Genomic DNA, 22,470 nt, shown 5'->3' with positions numbered 1-22,470 from the left:
AAAAATGACAAATCCATTCTCAAACCCAACAAGAGAACAGTAAGCAAAAGTATCCAGGTCAGTGATGAAGGTGGTAATAGAGCAGAATAACAAGCTTCCCTTAGGTGAAAGGAAGTTTTGAAACTTAAAAAAAGCATAAATCCTCCTTGAAACCACCTGGAAAGGAATGGAAAGCAGTGGTTATTAATGTTCCCTTCTGAGTCACCTGCTGTATAGAGGCTTTTTTTTTCTTCTTTTAAAGAGATGGAGTCTCACTCTATTGCTCAGGCTGGCCTTGGCCTGGCCTCAGTAATCCTTCCATTTCAACCTGCACCTCAGTCCCTACTGGGACTGCAGGCGTGTGCTGCACCCGGCTACTTTCACAGCGGCTTTTGCTCACCCTGCTGCCTTGTGCTACGCCATTCTGTGCCGACATTCCACCTTAGCCAGTGTTAAGCCCATCCTCAAAGTGTTTATTCTACAGGACTGCATAGGCTGCCTTTTGTATTAACCCCAAAGGTAATTACTACAGGTACCTAAGAGAGTCACGCAAATATGGAACCCTTAAAGTCAAAGCAACACTAACATTAAAATACTAAAGAAACTGTCTTCGGGAATATATTATAAACCACAAAGATGACCCCAGAAGACACTGATGTACCCCTTCTACTATATACAGGTTTCTGAAACATAAACCAAAAAAGAAAGACAAAACCACACCAGATGTAAATTACAACACTTTATTGCAGCATCGGCAAAGGTCAGATTTCTGAAGCTGGTGAAGATTGGGCAGCATTTCCATGTGAAATGTTACAACTTTACAAGTTTTGTTTCTTATTTAAATCTACATGCAGAAACTGAAACATGGTAAAAGAAAAAATGTAAAATAGCTAGAAAAAAAGATGTAATCAAGTTGTAGCATACAGATGTGCTCTTTAACTAAATTTACTATGCCTACTGGAAAGCAAACGAAAGACAACTATCCTAGTAAATTAACAGATTGTCAGATACAGACTAAGAACCCTCATTTCTATTTAGTGGGGGGGAGGGGAACAAAACAAAACAAAACGAAACGAAAACAAAAGCAAAATAAAAAGATCTACTTGTTTCCATACTTCGTTTAGAGACAGAGGCTGTAAACCCATGAAGGTCAACAAAATATTCTGATTACTTCTTGTTGTCCTTCGTTCGTCTTCTGTGACATGCTAACTGGCACGTTTTGTTTTCAATGATACTTACAATGGGCTCAACTATATCCCTGTTCCTGGACTGGTATCAGACTCTTCTAAGCCATCTGAATTAATGCTCTCTGTATACTAAAATAGTCTTCACATTTTTCTTTTACCCTAACAGGCAATTTTATTTCACTGCCTCTGATGTATAAAACAGATTTTTCTCCCTCATCTCATGTTCCTCTTGAAACAAATTCCTAAACAAAAGCCTTCCTGGTGGATTATCTGGTATCTGGGTATCTTTCATCGTTTTGTTGTCCTGCATGTTAAGTTTTTACTAGGAGATTTTACTGCTTGCTCTATGCTTTTCTACTGTAGTCCTGGAGCCCCCAAATGTATCTTCTTCCAACATGGGATGTTCAATTCAGAGACACTGTAACTCAAATCAAGTTTAAAACTCAAGTTCATTTCCCCCATACCATTACCATCACAACCATTTCTTCTCTGGCTCAATCATCTCATTGACTCTCTTCTTGGTGTAACTGCTCAGTAGTCAAGTGAACCATCTCATTTCTTGACTGCCATTCTCAAGAGAAGATTAACCCTCACGTGATTTCCATTACAAAAGGCCTTTTACGCCTTGTCTGGAAGCGTCTGCTTGTTCCGGTGTTGGCAGAGGCTGGTGTTTCTGCCTCATGGCCCCAGCCTGTCCCAGGTTTAGATTCGCAACTCTAGACCGACATGCTGAGATGTGTCCACTGCTCTCATTCAATTGCTGGAGGACTCCACTATCCACAACATCAGATACAGGACCTAATGAAATGACACGTGCTGCTGGATCAACGTCTCCTAAAGGCACAAACAGGGCATGTCATGACAAACCAATTTTCTAAATTATAATTTGATTCGAGTTATGTAAGCAAAAACTTAACAATATTGTCAGGAACACACAAACACGTTCAGGGAGTGTAAGACTAGTGTCTGCATTTCATTTTCCCCAATACTTTCCACCCCCCAGTCCACTCCCTTCTATAGCTTGTCCCCTGCTCCAACAACCCAGTGACATCTTGGGCTCTGCAGATTCTCCATGTAACCACTAGACCCCCAAGTGAGGTAAATAAGGGCAGCAGACATCGCTACCACTTTTAACTCAACTATAAAACAGAAAACTGAGTTGATGATATGGGTCTGTCTCTAGATCTTATCCTAAAAAGAATTTTGTTTTTTTTTCCCTTTTTTCCTTTTTTGAGATAGGGTGTTACTCTGTTGCCCCAGATAGAAGAAGGTGATGTCACCATAGCTCATTGCAATCTCAAACTCATGAGCTCAAGTGATCCTCCTGCCTCAGCTTCCAGAGTAGCTGGGACGGGTGCCTCCCACAATGCCAGGCTAGTCTCGAACTCCTGAGCTCAAGCAATCCACCCACCTTGTTTGAGCCTCCCAGAGTGCCTGGGAGGTGTGAGCCACCGCACCTAGACCCCCCCCTAAAAACTTTAAATAATATACCCTTAAAGAAATATGAAAGAGGTCTTATTAGAGAACACCTTCAATGTGAAATTCTTCATAGAGTTTTTTTTTTTTTTATATTTTTTTGTAGAGACAGAGTTTCACTTTATTGCCCTCGGTAGAGTGCCGTGGCGTCACACAGCTCACAGCAACCTCCAACTCCTGGGCTTAGGCAATTCTCCTGCCTCAGCCTCCTGAGTAGCTGGGACCACAGGCGCCCGCCACAACGCCCGGCTATTTTTTTGTTGCAGTTTGGCCGGGGCCGGGTATGAACCCGCCACCCTCGGTATATGGGGCCGGCGCCCTGCTCACTGAGCCACAGGCGCCGCCCTCTTCATAGAGTTTTAATTATCTCACATTAAATAACTCTATTTTAATTTTAATTTAATTTTAAGTGGAACTGCCATGGATTCCATCAGGAAATTTAATGAAATTTAATAAAAAAGAAAAAAGCTCACAATAAACTCTACCTGCATGCTGGAAAATCTAGCAAATAGATTTTTAGTTTTTGCAAACACTGATATTAACTAACCTTGATCTGAGAAATTCTAACACAAAGCCCATGAATTCTCTCAAACTCACAACTAATTTTTTCTTTCTTTTTTTTTTTTTTAGAGACAGAGTCTCACTTTATCGACCTTGGTAGAGCCTGTAATGTCACAGCTCACAGCAACCTCCAACTCCTGGGCTTAGGCGATTCTCTTGCCTCAGTCTCCTGAGTAGCTGGGATTACAGGCGCTGGCCACAACGCCCGGCTATTTTTTTTTGTTGCAGTTTGGCGGGGGTCAGGTTCGAACCCGCCACCCTCGATATATGGGGACGGCACCCTACCCACTGAGCCACAGGCGCCACCCACTAATTTTTTCTATTAAGCCTAAAGAGAAAATACAAAGAAGTCCACTCAGAGACAGTGAAAACCATGATAGGGGTGAAATGAATAACTTTTTAAAAAACAGCCATAACTGAGTCCAGGCACAGTAGTTCATGCCTGTAATCCCAGGACTCTGGGAGGCCGAGACTGGCAGATTGCTTGAGCTCAGGAGTTTGAGAGCAGCCTGAGCAAGAGCAAGACCCCATCTCTAAAAATAGCCAGGCACTATGGTGGGCCCCTATAGTACCCACTACTCGGGCGGCTGAGAAAAAAGGATCACTTGAGCCCAGGAGTTTAAGGGTGCTGTGAGCTATGACGCACGGCACTCTACTGAGGGCAACACAGTGACTCTGCCTCAAAACAAAACAAAATAAAACAGCCATAACTACATATCAAACAGATTTTTTCCTACGGTAGCTACAACTGAAAGACTTTTCTATTTTGCTAATGATTAGGCCTTTGTCAATAAGTATAACCAAGATTCTCTAATATTTTCATATGAGCATCATAAAAAATAAAAAGCTAAGGAAGAAATAAGTTGAGACTGTTTTACCTCCCACCAGTCTTAAAGATTAGATCTGCATTAGGCGCTCCCTTTGGGTGTTGGTAACGAGGTCGCCGCTCCCGATTGGTGTTTGCTGGAGCTGGGCGTTGCGCGAGAGACTGCAACATTTCTGTAATTAAGCGCAGAAAGAAAATGCTGTTAACGCTTATAAATGAACTCCCTCATGAAGTAAATAAAATGTTGGTTAGATCAACATTATTAGTTTTGCCAGGTAGCTAAGGAAAAATTACCATTATACAGACCAAATGATCAAGTTCTGAAAAAGCATATCAGAGATGATAATCTTTGAATACTGAAGGTTCCCCTTACTGCAGATGTGGCCAGCAAAGAGGCAAACAGTACAATGGCCTATGAGGCCAGATAGTACAATGGTACTATCAGGTACAGTGTGTAGAGCGAGACGACACTGCCTGAAATCCCAGCCCGGCCACTTACTGGCTGTGGGATCTTAGGGTCGGTTTCTCGCAATGAAAGATGCAGATAATAATGCCATTATCTCCCAGACAGTGAGAGGACTGCAAGCTACGAAAACGTATACAAAACAGTGTCTGGCTACAGCAAGCACTAAGGTAAGCGTTAGCTAATATTTTTACTGGGAACTGGGAAAGAAGATTCTACTAGTGTGATTTAAGATAAAAAACCCACAAGTACTTATTTACACACTCTCTTGCACAAATAGCAGTTTGTTCAATACAATGCTACATAAACGACTATGTTTGAACTCTAAAATCTAAATACCACAGAAATGTCGTAAGGAAGGCTTAGGAGTGTTCATGTAAGATTTAAATTAACCCCAAATGCTGGGTTAACTGTGTAACACTAAAATCCTAATTTGAGTATGTCTCCAAAGCTGAAGGAATTTGCGGGGTGGGGGGGGCTAAAGATTAAGCCTCTAAATGGACAAAATGAGATAAATGCAGTCACATGCTGCATGTCAATGCTTACTCAACGATGGACCGCACAGGATGGCCTACTGTATACCACACAGCCGAGGTATACAGTAGGCCATACACCTAGGCCCAAGTAAGCACACTCTGTAATGTTTGCATAACAACAAAACTGCCTGATGACACATTTATCATATTTCTGGTGTTAAATCAATTTGCTCAACCGGCTGGCACTGTAAGGCAATTAAAAACTGGCTATCATCTTCCCTGCACACACAGCTACAGTACATAACCTTAACTGAATTACGGAGTTAGCAAAATAGGATGGAACATACTGTTATTTTACAAATAACTGAGAGAAATATGAAGATAGGATAGAATTTTAAAAACAATTAACTTCTCAGTATAAATATGTACAAATATGACACGAAAAGCTGAGAGAAAAAAACTTTGATACTCAAACAGCACTGAAATTTTCCACATCCCTTACGATGTTATACCTTGATAATCTTCTTGTTCTTGCCGTTCATTGATATCTAGAGTGAGCTTTTTCATTCTCATCCTCTCTTCTTGTTCTGCCTGTTGCTGGTTCCAGTGATTTGCAGCAAGTTGAGAAGACATGGGTACATTAAGGATCTTAAACTGAGGGAAAAAAATAACAAAGGAATCACAAAATAGCTTGAGAGAACTGAACGAAAGAAAAACATAAATTACAACATAACAAGTATATTTAAATGAGTTTATAAAAATAATGTCTTCGCCTTATTCTGAATCAGCATTCCAATAACAGATACTAAGATTACTTTAATAGAGACAAAACCACCAGGGCAGCACAGCAAGTAAAACGCCGCCAAGTTCAACTTCCATAAAAACCAGACGTTCCTCTTTATAACACCCTCTTTGGAAGCACATATTAAGCAATATGGAACGAATTTTTATCCTGTAGACTTTGTCATGTGTGGATAATTGTCAGAAAGGCGTTTACACAACAAGAAATAATCTGCATCCTTTTACTTCTATCCACCTCCTGACATATCCACATTCCTATACATAACAAACCAGTCCACCTTGAGCGTTACTCAGTATTAACACACTGTATTCCTGAAGATAGCTGTGATGCTGGGGAGGAAGGAGCGTTGAGCAACTGACCTAGAGACTAGCTCTATCATGGAGTGAGTCCTTATCTAAGAATGGTCTTAGTTTAGTACTGCTCATGGTAAACAAGCCTAAGTAGGATCTATGACAGCATGGGTTATGGCTCCCTGAAAAATGTTAAGTAAGCGACATTACCATCTAAGCATAAAACAGATGTATTTCACAACCCACATTTTCTCTGTTGTGTGCCTCACTTAATAGATCTCATCTATTACTCTGGACCAAAGCATGTTTGTTGGGGAAGGGGAGGATCTGGGGAGACGTGCTCGAGATCTCAGATCTTTGATCTGTGCCTTCTGTAATCCGGTACCCTTTCTTGTATTCTCTTATGATTAAAATTCTCCAGTCAGTATTTTCCTTAATATGTCATACCCAGAACACTAAACACACTAGGCCCAATACACTAAATATTAAGTGTAGGTGAGGAACTACCAAAAAACTGGACTGACTACATTTCATATTTGTGATGGCAGATAATTAAATATCTCATGTATCAAAATAAAAATCTACTAAGGCGGTCCACATAGCTAGCCTAGTAAACTCACCTCCTCTCCACAGTGAACTCAGCTTTAAAGAATGTGCGCTCAGTGACCTAGAATTGACTCCTTGCAATTACCACTTTCTTTTTAAAAAGTGCAAAATGATTAAAAAAAAAAAAAGACTTTACTACTGACATATGTTTGACTTCTTTTAAGCTGCATGTATTTAAAATGTTTAACTTGATGAGTTATGCTACATGTACACATCAGAGAAAACCTCTCCACAGGGGAGAGGGCAAACGTATCTGTCACCTAAGACCTGTGGTAAGCCTCTCTTTCTCTACCTCAGGCCCCAGGCAGCCACTCATCTGCATTCTGTCAATACTGATCAGCCCATGTTTTGTTTTAAAGAGAAGGGGTCTTGCTAAGTTGCCCACGCTGGCTTCAAACCTCAACTCCTGGGCTCAAGCTATCCTCTTGCGTCAGCTTTCTGCAAAGCTGGGATTGTAGGTGCATACAGAGTACTACGCCTGGTCAGTCTGCATTTATATAAACTGAATCATACAATGTGTACTCTTTTTACTGGCCTAGCTTCTTGGGGTTGGCATGATTTCTGGGATGCATTCACACTATTGTATGCACCAGGAGCTTGTTCCTTTTTATTGCAGAATTGTATTACACTGTATTAATACACCACACATCCATTCACCTGTCATTAACATTTAGGTTGTTTCTTTCTAGTTTCAGGTTATTAAAAATACAATTGTACAGTCATGTATAAATCTTTTGTGTTGACATATGTTTTCATAGACCTGAAATGAACAATGCTAGAAATAGAGTAGCTGGGAATATCTCGTGTATTTTACTTTTTAAGGAAGAGCCTGTTTTCCAACGTGGCTGTACCATCCTACATTACTCTAGCAGTGTGAGGAAAGTTTCACTTCCTTTACATCCTGTCCAATCCTCATATGGTCAGTCTTTGAAACTTTAGCATTCTAATGAGTGTATACTGCTATTACATTTGGTTTCAATACTCACTTCACTAAGAACTAAAATCATCTGTTTTAAAACTCAATCTAGAATCACGCTAACAGGTACTCAGTCTAGAATCATGCTAACAGGTGACATCTACTTTATTGGAGTACAGTTTTCAAAGTGTTTCCTGATTAATTTTGAAAAAGGCAGTATCTGCCCACTATAGTTCTTTTGTTCCATTTTATAAGACTTATTAAGTTTAAAGACAACTGCTCTAGATATATAAGTTCTTTCAGTCCTCCAGGATATAATTTGTTTATGCCTGAACACTGGGACTCACTTAAAGTAGATAATAGCTTTTGAAATTATTTAGTTCTAATCCAATCTTTAATCTACTCTTTTGCATAAAAATCTTTCTTCTTGTTAAAAGGGACTATGAATATATATATATATATTTTTTACATTTCTATCCACAAGCATTGGGATTGTCTTTCTTTGTTCTTATGGCGCTGAAAACAGCCTTTTAAAAAAGTACTTCATGCCTGTAATCCCAATACTTTGGGAGGCTGAGGCAGGAGGATTGCTAGGAAGTAGAGTTCAAGACCAGCCTGAGCAACACAGCAAGACCTCATCTCTATAAAAAATAAAAAAAAAAAAAAAAAAAAGCCAGGCATGGTGGCACACACCTGTAGTCCCAGATCCTCAAGAGGCTGAGGCAGGAAGATTGTTTAAGCCCAGCAGTGTGAGACCGCTGTGAGCTATGTTGACACCATTGCACTCTAGCCTGGGCAACAGAGAGAGACCTTGTCTCAAAAACAAAACAAAACAAAAGTACCTCCTAATCCTCTTGAAAATTGCCAGCTGTGGGCTATTTCTAAATTCTAGTGTATATGGTCTGATGATGGCCAATTTTTCCTTCTTCCACAATTATGAATTCTATGCTATCTTTTTTCCTGCCCCTTCCCAAATTTCCTTCCATTTCCACATTACAATCAGTTCTTTCATGAAATATATACTTGCCAGGCAGTGCTGCAAAGAAACAGAGAAACAGATTTTTGGAGTCAGGCAAATTAAGCTCATATCTCAGCCCTATAATTTATTAGCATGACCTAGCAAATTCCTTAAGGAATCTCTTTTTCCCATCTGTAAAATAAGATATCAATACTGTTTTTAGGGTTGTTCTGAAATTTAAATAAAATAAAATATGTAAAGTGCCTAGCAATAGTACTCTAAAATATTACATATTAGTAATAAATTTGAGTAACTAAAAAAGTCTAAAATAACCTGCCTAATTACTTCCTATACATTCTAAAAATAAAACTTTTAGCAAAATGATGTCACAAGACAATTTAAAAAAATCACCTTCTTAGCAAAATGAGATTAATAACCAATAGCCAGAAAACCAAAATCCTTAATTACATTTGTATACTTGTCTTTATGCCTATTTTGTAATCTGTATCAGGAATCTATTTATATCACACAACACTTGCCAACTGTTTATTTCCACTAACAAAACCAACTTAAACAAAATTAAAATGGCCAGGCTTCCCTGTGATAAACTTTCAAATTTTATTTTTCAAAATTTGGGAAGACTAAGTAAATGAAAAAATTCAACTTGAAATAAATTTTCTGCCATACTTCTTACATGCCTTTAACATGTGAAACAAGAACTTCATATAGGGCGGCGCCTGTGGCTCAGTGACTAGGGCGCCGGCCCCATATGCCGAGGGTGGCGGGTTCAAACCCAGCCCCAGCCAAACTGCAACCAAAAAAAAATAGCCGGGCGTTGTGGCGGGCGCCTGTAGTCCCAGCTCCTCGGGAGGCTGAGGCAAGAGAATCGCGTAAGCCCAAGAGTTAGAGGTTGCTGTGAGCTGTGTGACGCCACGGCATCCTAACCGGGGGCGGTACAGTGAGACTCTGTCTCTACAAAAAAAAAAAAAAGAACTTCATATAAACGCACTCTTCCTACACACTGAAGTTACTGGGAGACGTCACAGTTAACCATAATGAAATTCCTTATTTTCAGCACTACTCGTATGGATAGCACTCTGTGGTACCTGTATTTCCAAACCTGGGTGCTAAGAACCACTGGGAGAGAAAAGCTCCAGTAAATACACATTGTAAGCAGAGTTGGGCCAAATTATTATGACATGTGGGAGAGACATTTCAAATACTAGAAAGATTAAAATTTTTGTTTTTTAAAAATGACAATATCAGGTGGTGCCTGTGGCTCAGTGGGTGGGGCGCCAGCCCCATATACCGAGGGTGGCGGGTTCAAGCCTGGCCCTGGCTGAACTGCAACCAAAAAATAGCTGGGCGTTGTGGCGGGCACCTGTAGTCCCAGCTACTCGGGAGGCTGAGGCAAGAGAATCGCTTAAGCCCAGGAGTTGGAGGTTGCTGTGAGCTGTGTGAGGCCACGGCACTGTACCGAGGGCCATAAAGTCAGACACTGTCTCTACAAAAAAAAAAAGAGAGAGAATATCATTGTATTCTCATGGTTGGAACAAAAATAATGATATAAATATAAAAAACAAGAATAACATCCAGAATGAGAACTTGAAGCAACTCATTTTTCTAATCTTCACTGGTCAACACTACGTAACAGGTACAGTTACTCAAAAAGCACCTATCAGTATAAAATCAACAAAGAGCTACATAAAATACATTCATTCTGAAGATACAATTATACATAAAAATCTCTGGATTACATTAAGAATACAATAAATTTTAGCTAATTTATTTAGCTAATTATTATCTTTATCAAAGACGGGACTTCCAGGGCAATGTTAAGTATTTTCTCAGTGAAACATGAAATATCTATTAAGCATTGAGAATGACAGCTAAATTTTAAGTCATTTTCTGTCTCAAAGTATCAAAAAAGATGCCTTATTAGAGATGGCAAGGGTAAAGAAAGAGGGGAAAGTCTGAGTTTTTCCATGTAAATTAGACTCCCACATTAGAATCCTTTAAACGAGCTGGCTGGTTTTCCTCTCAGTGACTGTACTGACTGATCGTAAAATACTATAGAATTTACACAAATAAAGGGGAACTGGCATACTACTGTTTCATAAAACATTCAAGTAAAGCAGCCCAATAAGAAAAGCAGTTAGATAATTTCTTGATTATTATGCAACTGGAAGCTACAATTCTAAGATGCTTTTGTTTATATGTCACCATATTTACAAAATCCAAAAATAAAAGTGTGGCAATACTTCTTCCCTTATTAGCTACCTGATCACAAAATATGAAATTTCTTACATAATTCAGTAATAATAAGCCTAATGAAGGTGGTACTAATCATATTAGAGTACAAAACATAATAAAGAAAATTTCTTAATGAATATGATCAAAAAAGGTGAAAAATATGGGCTTTCTATTTATTTGTAAGACTAACAATTTCTTCATTTAGGTCTTCTAAAGGGAAATAATTGGCCAGGTGCAGTGGCTCATGCCTGTAATCCTAGCACTCTGGGAGGCCAAGGTGGGTGGACTGCCTGAGCTCACAGGTTCGAGACCAGTTTAAGCAAGAGCGAGACCTCCTCTCTTAAAAAAAACAATATAGCAGGGTGTTGTAGTAGTCCCAGCTACTTGGGAGGGTGAGGCAAGAGAATTGCCTAAGCCCAAGAGTTTGAGGTTACTGTGAACTATGATGCCACAGCACTCTACTGAAAGCTACAAAGTGAGACTCTCAGAAAAAAATAAAAAATAATAACCAAAAAGGGAAACAATTATATGAAAGATAAACAAAAACATTTTTATTTTATGACCTTTATAACAAGATTTACAAAAGGAAAATTTCTCAGGTGTTAAGTGCTTAAAAGGACCAGAAAACAGAGTGTAATAAGAGATGAAGAGACACATTTACTGATGCTGCCTTTGCCAAAGCCTTTACTGTAAAGCTATGAAGACACGATGAAAAGAGAGGCACTACTTTATAGCAAATTAGAAGATAAAAAGATTGAAGTCACTCAAATTAAATTTCCTGGAACATGATGAAGCAATAAAAGTGACTTAAGCTGTATTTTATAGCTACTACAAGTCTGTAGATAAAATTAAATACAGGTATGTATACATTTATATATACATGTATACATTTATATAAATATAAAATCTCAAATTACCAAGATAGATTAGTGTTATTACTCCAGTCAAAACACATAACGAATCTTAACTCCTTATACATACTAAGTGCAAAAAAAGGTTTCTCTTCAAGTAATAGACTATATTATATATCTATTATACATTTTTAAAAGTAATCAAAACATTTTAAATTTAAATCAAAATGTTTAAAATTTAAAACATTTTATAACAGTTCTATTACATTAAAGCTTTTGCTTTAATGATCAAAATATTTTATTTCATTATTCTAATTCATAAATATTTAAATCTAAGAAAGAAATAAATTACGAAAAGCATTATCCTTTTCTTTCTCTTCAACTACTCACTTCATTGGCACAAATACTTTTTTCCTAATGACAACAGAAAGTTATTTCTGAGCACAAAATTTGGTGCACAAAGAAATCTTTCACTTAATTAAAGATTCCTATAAGGCAATATGTTTCACATTTGTAGAAAAACCGTTGCACCAGAAGGGACAACACCCAAAAGCCAAATAAAGAAGTAAAAATCAGAACAAAATATACTTTCTCTTTCAGACCACAAAATACCAGTGATGTTTCTTCAAATAATGTTCCTAAAATTGAAGATTTTCCAAAATTCCAAATAAAGTTTAGAAGAGTTGAAAATTTACTTAATAACCAAGTACTCTGAGCTCTCACTTCATGTCTACTAATATTTTTAAAGTTCAAGAAATATATATTAAGAATTAAACTAAATTTCACATTAAAAAAATAAGGACATCTGGGCGGCGCCTGTGGCTCAAAGGAGTAGGGTACCAGCTCTATATACTGCCTCGGCCAAAAACTGCAAAAAAAAGGCCATCAAATTCTTCATTTTGTATAAAGTTATATAAGATACTTTATAATCTACTTTGAACCAAAAACATTCCTTCTAAAACATAAACACATAGCTTTATTTTGATGCACGTAATTCAGAATTTCAGACTGCTGAAGTGAATTTATTTTTCAAAGCACAGAATTTTTTTGAGGCACACTTTGATTTATTTTCAAGGCCCACATGTTCTATGAGGGTAAAATAGGATGAATAAATTGACAAAGGTAGTAATGACTTTTCGTTTCCTATTTCACAAAAGGGAGGAGGAAAAAAGAAGAAAATTGATTATTAACTGTTGTACAATAATTCCATCTTCAAAGAAAGCTATTCCTGAGCCCCCTAGTGCTTAACAGGAAGCTGGTGGCTGTGCACAACAGGGGCCAGGGTATGTCTGACTGAAGTTCCCATCCCTGCCTTTCACAGTAACAGCACCAGACATGATGGCTTTGGACGCGTGTGTATGTATGCCTTAACATTTTAGAGCTTGCCCTTTGATACTTTATGTGTCAAAAAAAGCTGGTGCTGGGGTCTGGGAAAAACAGAATGAAGGAAAAAGAAGTCTAGTCAGAGAACCAAGTAGTCCCTAGAAAGGAAAACCAAACAGCTGGGATTAAGCATGCTGGTAACAGTGACAACTCAGCAGTTCCAGGTGGCCTGAGGACAGCAGTCTTGACAAAAGACTAGATACAACCAAGTTTAGGGTCCTGACAAAAAAACAAAAACAAATAATAAAAAGAAAACCACCCCAAACCCAGGGAGCTCTCATTTTCTCCAGAGACAGAGGGTGAGGGAGTGGGGAGGTACCACAGCCCACCCTGGCATATGGAGTGGGGTACAGGGTGGGACTTTCTGGAAAGCCCAACAAGGCCCGGTTAGAACCTAGGCTAGAGGCAAGGCCAATAGTGTCAGTGTCTGAGGAAGACGCAGCAATGCCTGGACATGTCAAGGTTAACTTTCAGTCACGTGAGTTGTGATGCAATCTTTGCCAGCCCTACACACCAAGGTTCTAAGTGGCATATAGGTAGCATTTCAAGGCTGACCTGCATTATAGCAAAATAATGGTAAGCTACAAAAATGTGATCCCTTGCATATAAAGCAAGAAATTAGAGAAAGAAGAGATAAAACAAAGAAGAAAGCAGACATAAAAATTAATTCAGGCATCACCTTTGTGGCTGTCCTGTCACCTCTTTGTGGAGGGAAATGAATATCCCTTCACTATCAGATGACATCCCCTTGCAAGGATCTATCTAAAGCACCAGTCTGCCCCTCATGCACTCCCCCTCCCCCGTCTCCTACCCCCTAGTGTTGCTTCACTCCCCTACATGGCATTTCCCCAACTGACAGTACAAATTTTTTGATTGTCTGCCTCCTGGCACCACGATGAAGGCTCCGGACAGGAGGGACTTTGGCTGACTGCCGTTCTGTTCCTTACCTAGAAAGCCTGCTAGGTAGAAGGTAAATAAATATTTGTAAAATGACTATGTTAGATGAATAGGGAAATGTGGTCACCATTATATTTAATAAAATCAAACATCTTCCTCCTAAAAAGTAATTTTTCCCCCCTCCTTAAAAAGAGACAGAGTCTCATTCTGTCACCGAGGCTGGAGAGCAGTGGCTCAATCATAATTCACTGCATCCTCAACCTCCTGGGTTCAAGTGAGCCTCCCACCTCGGCCTCCCAAAGTACGTACAGGCATATCCCACCACACCTACACACATTCCATTAATTCTAAGATGGACCATTATCGCACCTATTACTGAAACAGAAAAAATGCTACTGATTATTACAAGATTCCATCAACTCTTAGAAGCAGCCTGATTTCAGAAATGGGAAGAAATTTTATAGAATTAATGCCATATCCTAGAGCTGTGTCTGACAGTTGGCCTTTATTTTCTTCATACCGTATTTTACTCTCTGCAAGTAAGTATGTGTCTCTCTCAGCAAGACGTAAATTCCTCAAAAGCAGAGCCTTTTATCTTGTTCATCAGTGTAGCCTCAGGACAGAGGCTAGGACCTGCCACATAGCAGATGCACAATAAATACCCAATAAGCGAATGTACAAATCCCTAAGATAACAGCTTAGAAGTCAGAACTCAGGGACCGTATGTAAGACAAAGAAAGAAGAAAAGGACATTAAGGAGAATGGAGGAGAAGGATCGGGGACAAATGACAGTGACTGTCAAGAGAAATCCTGGAACCGAGCATTCTCTGGAGCTGTGCTAGCTGCCATCCTACTTCCCTTCCTCACCCTAAGCTTGCTTATGTAAACTTCCCACTGAAAGTCAAGGTACAAATACATAAACTTAAAATTTAAATACCTTTTCCACTTATCTATTCTGTACAAGTCAGATATACCTTCTAGATACACACATATAAGGGATAAAAGTATTTCTACAACCCAACACTTTCCAACTCTTCCCCTTGCAGGCAAAGAGTAATTTAAAACCTATCACATGGAGCTACTCCTTATATTTGATAATTAACCATCAGTTGTAAATACAGAGCAGACGGTTTCTTACCTGCTGTTTATTGCCTTTTCTTGTTAACATGACAAATGGCATCGTGTCTGCAGACTCTGCCTCTCCTTCCCCACCACCAAGTGGGGGCCCTTTCCTCAGCTGGCTTTTGAGATGCAAAGGAATAGCCACATCAAGTTGGTGCACTTTAACAGATTCACCACTTCGTTGCTTAAAAACAGAAATATAAAAGTATATTAATATTCTAAAATACAGATGAAAATAGAAAGAGCCAACGATTCATTCAGTGCCATACAGTAGAACATCCCCGCTGACCACTTCCCTACACTGACCATCTCCTTAAACTGACCTAATTTTCATAGACTGGACATGTACCACATGTATCTATCAGTGTGACAGGCCTAGTTCCCTATGTTGACTAGTTTGTTACAGTCCCATAGGTGGTCAACTTACAGAGGTTCTACTGTACTTCTTAAAACACCACAATCACAAGAGCCAGAGAACGCTCTCTGAAACAGGTGACACTAGGAAGCACTTCTGCACCCCAGCATGACACACGAGTCGGAAGGACCTGTGTGACTCGGCCCTGTTAACGTCTGGCCTCTCCTAAGCGCACAACGCTGCAGGTGCTACCGACTCTCCCCGTCTTGAAAACACACTGTGCTCTCCTCCTCATTCTCATAGCCTGCATCTTCCTTCATTAAGTACCATCATGTATCTCTATGGCCTATTTGTCCTCCAACTTCCCTTTGGCATAGGCGGGCTCACCACTGAGCTCCCTGGACTCAGGCTCCCAGTGGAGCCTTGCACACAGTGGGCGCTCAGGAAGTACTCACAAGTTAACGGAATCTATAATCACATTCAGTTTAATTTCTTGGTTGTTAATATCAAATATTTTTAACTTTTAAACTAGTTTTAAATTTTAACTTTTCAACTAGTTAATTAAATGAACCTTCACTAAAGACTTACTATGTGATACAGACTTGGATATAACAATATTAAAAGGATGTAATCTCTACCGTCAAAGAGCTCATAAACTAATACATAGAAATAAACTATGGTACAGCCACAGTGTGCATCACTTGTGTACGGAGTGGAGTGACTGACTGTCCCCAGCTGGGAGTAGGTGGCTCCTGAGATTTCACCAAAGGTTGAACAGAAATGGGCCACTTGAGAATGTTAAAGATTTCATATGACTTCTTTCAAACGGATGGTAAAAGAGCAGTCTGGGGGATATGGAGGAAATTTAGGCAGGAGAAGAACAGGTACAAAAGCAAGGACATGAAATGGTACGGTGCACTTAGAGAGCTGCAAATAACGTGATGACCGGAGCAGGGGAGGAGAGAGCTGAGTGTGGTTCCTCAGAGCTGGGCAGGTGACGCTGAAAAGCCCTGAGGGTAGGGAATTTCTCTACTAACATTTAAATAGTCTTTTGCTATAGGCTCCATATATTCAAGAGATTTGCAAATCAAGCAAAACAGTGTTTTATTGTTTGTTTCTTAAAGGTCCAATTTTTCAGAATCTGCTTGAAGTCGTCCCAAGTTCATAAGATTTATAAAGACCTTTTACTTTTACTGAAAATTTCAAAGGACCGTATTAGATGAATCTTGGCTTATTTTTTCCTGATTACGACATTCACATATTCCCTACATACAATATTTAAATACAAAAATGTATAATTAATGTCTCCATACAAATTCTTCCAGCTACCTCTCACTGCCCCACACCAAGATGCAACAACTGTTAACAATGAAAAATGTTCTTCCAAATCTTTTCTTGCACATATTAAAATACACATTTAAATACAATCAATCACTAAGCATACTGGGCTATACCAAATATGCATATTTGCTTCTGCTTAATCCTATATTTTGGGCATCTTTCTTTCTTTCTTTTTTTTGAGACAGTTTCACTTTGTTGCTCTCAGTAGAGCTGCCGTGGCATCACAGCTCACAGCAACCTCAAACTCTTGGGCTTAAGCCATTCTCCTGCCTCAGCCTCTTGAGTAGCTGAGACTACAGGCACCTGCCACAACACCCGGCTATTTTTTTGTTTTTATTTATTTATTTATTTATTTTTGTGGAGACAGAGTCTCATGTTACCGCCCTCGGTAGAGTGCCATGACGTCACAGGACTCACAGCAACCTCCAGCTCTTGGGCTTATGCGATTCTCTTGCCTCAGCCTCCCGAGCAGCTGGGACTACAGGCACCTGCCACAGTGCCCGGCTATTTTTTGTTGTTGTTGCAGTTTGGCCAGGGCTGGGTTTGAACCCACCCTATTCACTGAGCCACAGGCACCACCCTATTTTTCTGTTTTTAGCATGCCGGGGCTGGGTTTGAACCCAGCCTTGGTGCACGTGGCTGGCGCCCTACCCACTGAGCTACGGGTACCACCCTTTGGGCATCTTTCTATTTGAATATATATAAAGCTAATTATATGGATATGTCCTTATTATTTAATTAGTCCCCTATGGATATACAAATTGGATTTTTTTCTATTACAATGTGACATTTTTGTATATTTAACTTTATAAAAAGAATTATTAACTACAGGTAAATCTTCAGATCAAATGGCACACCTATTTGCACCCATTTAACAGGTTTACTAAATTTCCCTGCAAAAAAGTTGGGACTGATTCACATTTACCAGATACAGATGTCTACCAACAGAGTTGGGTATTCTCAATGTGTAAACTGTCTGGTCTGATATTAATGTTAATATTACAGATATTTTGATTACTAATGAGCTCTGCAATGACTTTGCCTATTATCTATCAGACAGTAAAAAAAAATTGGGTCATTCATATTTTCTCATTGGTTTGCTATAGCTCTTTGTTGTGTAGTGTAGACTGTAATAAATATTTCTTTCCTGGTATGTCATTCCATGCTGGAAGGCAATACACAGAAAAATGGTTGAGAACAGGTTCTACCATTCTACCAGCGAAGCGGCCTCAAGAAAGTCTGTCCTTCCAAGCCTCCATTTCTTTAACTATAAAATGAGACTACTAATAGTACCTGACAGCCCCACATAAAAAACAAATGGAAAGCACTTGACACAGGGTCCACCAGATTTCTATTTTGGATTCTCTGTTTCATTCATCTAATCCTGTGCCAAACTATTCTTTGCATTATATTATTATTATTGCAAGTTTAAAATGTTTTAATATCTTATAGAGCAGTGGTTCTCAACCTACTTCCTAATGCCTCCTAATGCCGCGACCCTTTAATACACAGTTCCTCATGTTGTGGTGACCCCCCCAACTATAAAATTATTTTCGTTGCTACTTCGTAACAGTAATTTTGCTACTGTTATGAATTGTAATATAAATATCTGATATGCAGGATGCATTTTCATTGTTACAAAGAAAGGGGCCGCAATCCAGTTTGAGAACCGCTGTCATAGAGCATTTCTTCCCTCATTTTCCAGAAATGTCTTAGCTATTTTGCTTATTCTAAAAATGTTTTTAAGAACAACTTCATCAAAAACAAAGGGACCCAATGCAACTGGTCACTTCCAGTATTTTGTCAATGTTTTAAAATTAGGACCTAATATAGGATTAAGTTCTTCTCCAGCACAGGAAGCACATCTGCAAAAATATGAATTCAACCCTGTCATCACATCTGTCATCTTTCCCGCTTGCTTTTTTTTTTCTTTTTTTTTCTGGTTTTTGGCCGGGGCTAGGTTCGAACCCACCACCTCCGGCAAATGGGATGGGCGCCCTACTCCTTGAGCCACAGGCACCAGCCCCGCTTGCTTCTTTAAAGACTGTCAATAAGCAACAATTGTTAGATTCCATCTAAAGCTTCTATTCCTTTGACTTCAGCAGCTTTTCTGCCTTATTTCTAAAAGCTGAGGTTCTTCAGGGGCTCAATCCTAAACCTGCTTCTCCTCTCTCTCCACATATTACATCTAAGTGATTTATTTCCATGGCTTTAAGTGTGTTCTACAAATCACAGTTACATTTTCACTCCATAAGTCTCTTCTGATCTCCAGATGTTACCATTTTAATATCTCATGGAATTCTCAAACTTAACATGGCCTAAGTGGAATTCTTGCTCACTCCGCTTGTTTCCTGTCCCTAGAGGCCGAATCTGGAAAACCATGGTCCTTGATGCCCCGCCCCTCCCACATCCAAGAAAGCACCAAATAAATCCAGTTCATTCTATTATACTTTATAGATTGATTTCAAATCCAAACTTCTTTCTGTGTGCCCTATTGCTACTTTAGATAGATGACCACCCTCTCTTACCTGGATCCCCACACAGCCTCCTGCCCAGCTGGAAGTCTTAGTCCGTTAGTTTTACACCAGCTGGAACCACCTCCACAGAGGATCCTGCCCCTCCAACCAAACTGGTCCCATTGCAATGTCACGCCACCCCCCACAGATGATGTTCTACTGAATACTGGCCTCTTTCAGCTTTTCACATGCAAGTTCTTCTCTGCCTCAGAACCTTTTACACATTGTTTGCACCTTATTCCCACCTTCCCCTAATTTTTTATCTGAATGGCTCCATTTTATCTGCCCTATGACCTCAGAGATATCTTCCCTATCAACCTGTCTAAAGAAGGCACTTCCCTTACTCTCTACCAAAGCATTCTGTTTTTAGTATGTATCAAAGTTTGAAATCATATATTAGTTTAGTAGTTAAATAGCTGTCTTCTTTCTCTAAAAAAGGAACCATGTCTGTTGTGCTTACTACTTTATACTTAGCCTGCAGCACACTGCTGGGCACACAGTACAAACTCAATAAATATTTGCTGACATAAGATGGAAAAGTTTCTTTCGTGGCATCACAGCTCACAGCATGTCTGAGCCCAAGAGCAACTTCAAACTCTTGGGCTTAAATGATTCTCTTGCCTCAGCCTCCCAAGCAGCTGGGACTACAGGTGCCCGCCACGATGCCCAGCTATCTTTCATGTTGCAGTTGCCATTGTTGTTTAGCTAGCCTAGGCCGGGTTTGAACCTGCCAGCCTCAGTGTATTTGGCCGGCACCCTACCCACTGAGCTATGGGTGCCATCCAGGGAAAAGTTTCTTTCTTTTTTTTTTTGAGACAGAGCCTCAAGCTGTTGCCCTGGGTAGAGTACCATGGCATCACAGCTCACAGCAACCTCCAACTCCTGGGCTTAAGTGATTCTCTTGCCTCAGCCTCCCAAGTAGCTGGGACTACAGGTGCCCACCACAAGGCCTTGCCATTTTTTGGTTGTAGTTATCATTGTTTGGCGGGCCTGGGCTGGATTCAAACCCACTAGCTCTGGTGTATATGGCTGACGCCTTACCCGCTGGAGCTACAGGCACTGAGCCAGGGAAAAGTTTCTTAAAGAAATAAACTATTTTCTCCAAAAAGAGATTATAATGATTATATTTTATTTGATGATTTGGGTTTCTAAATGACATAAATGTAAGATTTATCTGATAAATTTATAAGATAATCAAACTGCAAATCAGCACTTCGTGGGGGCGGCACCTGTGGCTCAGTGAGTAGGACACCGGCCCCATATACCAAGGGTGGTGGGTTCAAACCCAGCCCCGGCCAAACTGCAACAAAAAAATAGCTGGGCATTGTGGTGGGCACCTGTAGTCCCAGCTACTCTGGAGGCTGAGGCAAGAGAATCACCTAAGCCCAGGAACTGGAGGTTGCTGTGAGCTGTGATGCCATAGCACTCTACCGAGGGTGACTAAAAAAAAAAAAAGAGAAAAGAGCTTTGTGGTTATATGAAGAAACATTAATATACAAAGGCATAAGCAGATAGGCCTAAGATACCTGTAATTCTAATTTATTCTTTATCATACCTTTGACTTTAGTATATCAAGTAAAGTCTGTATTTCTTCTCTATAGTATCTATCTTTAAAAAGCCCTGTCTTTTAACTCTATGACCTTCTGTAGCTACTTTCCCATTTCTCTTCCCTTCCTAGTAAAACCCCTTAAGAGGTACCTGCATCTCGTAGCTTCACTCCTCTCTTCCCATTCTCCACTGCTCCCACCCTAATGGAGCCTGCCTCCCCCCACTCCAACAAAACCACTCTTAGCAAGTCACCAAAGGGTCAGTTAACAACGACTGTGTGGGGGCTGAACTAAACAGTTTAAGGGGCTTTAAGTCTTTTCTCTAAGGACAGAAAAATGTGAGTACCCCAAATCACTGTGACACTTTAAAAACTGCTAAATGGAGCTTTTTATAAAATACAGTTTACTAATGTTATAAATACATTGAACAATTAACAATTGTTCTAGAAACATTAAATAACCAATATTCCTCTGTTTACATACAAGCTATCCAAATAATAAATCGAACAGAAGAATTTGCTAAATTAGGGCAGTGCCCATAGCTCAGTGGGTAGGATGCCAGCCACATACACCGGGGTTCAAGTGATCCTCCTACCTCAGCCTCCCGAGTAGCTGGGACTACAGGCACCCGCCACAACGCCCGGCTCATTTTGCTACTTGTTTGTAGAGATGGGGGTCTTGCTCTTGCTCAGGCTGGTCTTGAACTCCTGAGCTCCAGCGATCCTCTCACTTTGGCCTCCCAGTGCTGGGATTACAGGTGTGAGTGAGCCTGGTCTGTTCCAAGTCTTATATTTGCTGCATTTTCCCCCACCCACAGAAATGTGCAAATCAACATGTGGGATGCAAGTACTGGCAGCCACAAGCTCACACCCAAGGAGAAACTGCCACAGAAGCAGAGATTTAGAAGCAGAGACTCCCATGTTAACCACAATTTGATGCGCTCCAATGTTTCCTACTGAGGAGACTGTGTGGGATAGAACACCATTTCATACCTGAAGGTTTTCTAGCATCATTTTATCCAGAGCTTGAATGAAGTCCTCATCTTCTACACACGGTATGTGCTTCAGTCCACCACCTTTAATCATTACCTCCTTATTAAAAGAGAATAACAACAACAAAATTAGACCAGATATTTGAATGTTTCCTATGGCAAAGCTTTGTTTACTATAACTCAATTAGCAAGTGGGTAAAACATATACCATTATTAAACTTGAAAATAACTTGTTAATAAAATAGGAAAACAAATTGAAAATGAGTTTCCAAAGAAGTAAGATTGTCTAATAACCAAACAAAATTAAAACTGCAGTGGCTAAAATTCAAATACTACAGGAATGCTGCATAATTCAAAACCATTTTCAGCCGTACGTACAGTATTCTCCTCATCAGTCTCATTCTCCTTGTTGGAATCTGTAAGGTAATCTGTATTCTCCTCCTCCTCCTCTTCTCCCTCATCATCATCATTATCAGAACCCTCCTGAAAGTATTTAAATGAGAAGATGAAAACACTGAAAAGGGTCGCCACACTTCACATGCCTTACAAAGATGTTAAAACTTCTGTATAATTGTTTGTTGTTCTCAAGTTTCAGCCCTCTGTGTAGTCTGCTTCCAACGGGAAGGCAAAGTCAGCTAGCAACATTTACTACAAACCTGTAGCTGAAAACCCAT

General features: G+C 39.7%; 1 protein-coding gene across 2 annotated transcripts in view; it reads right to left on the bottom strand.

Moving 5' to 3' along the window:
* Positions 1-705: 705 nt before the first annotated feature.
* UPF2 (UPF2 regulator of nonsense mediated mRNA decay) overlaps positions 706-22,470 on the bottom strand; it is a 98,354-nt gene continuing 76,589 nt past the window's right edge. For both annotated transcript variants that reach the window (XM_053573018.1, XM_053573019.1), the window contains 6 exons: positions 22,175-22,279; positions 21,798-21,896; positions 15,063-15,230; positions 5,481-5,622; positions 4,082-4,202; positions 706-2,000 (listed from right to left, as the gene is read on the bottom strand). In XM_053573018.1, coding sequence (XP_053428993.1) covers positions 1,991-2,000; positions 4,082-4,202; positions 5,481-5,622; positions 15,063-15,230; positions 21,798-21,896; positions 22,175-22,279 — 645 coding nt within the window. In that variant the 3' untranslated portion in view covers positions 706-1,990. The remainder of the gene's footprint in view (positions 2,001-4,081; positions 4,203-5,480; positions 5,623-15,062; positions 15,231-21,797; positions 21,897-22,174; positions 22,280-22,470) is intronic.

This window comes from Nycticebus coucang, chromosome 20 (assembly GCF_027406575.1).
Source record: "Nycticebus coucang isolate mNycCou1 chromosome 20, mNycCou1.pri, whole genome shotgun sequence".
NCBI classification, from domain to species: Eukaryota; Metazoa; Chordata; class Mammalia; order Primates; family Lorisidae; genus Nycticebus; species Nycticebus coucang.
This window is presented reverse-complemented; position numbering and strand designations above follow the sequence as displayed.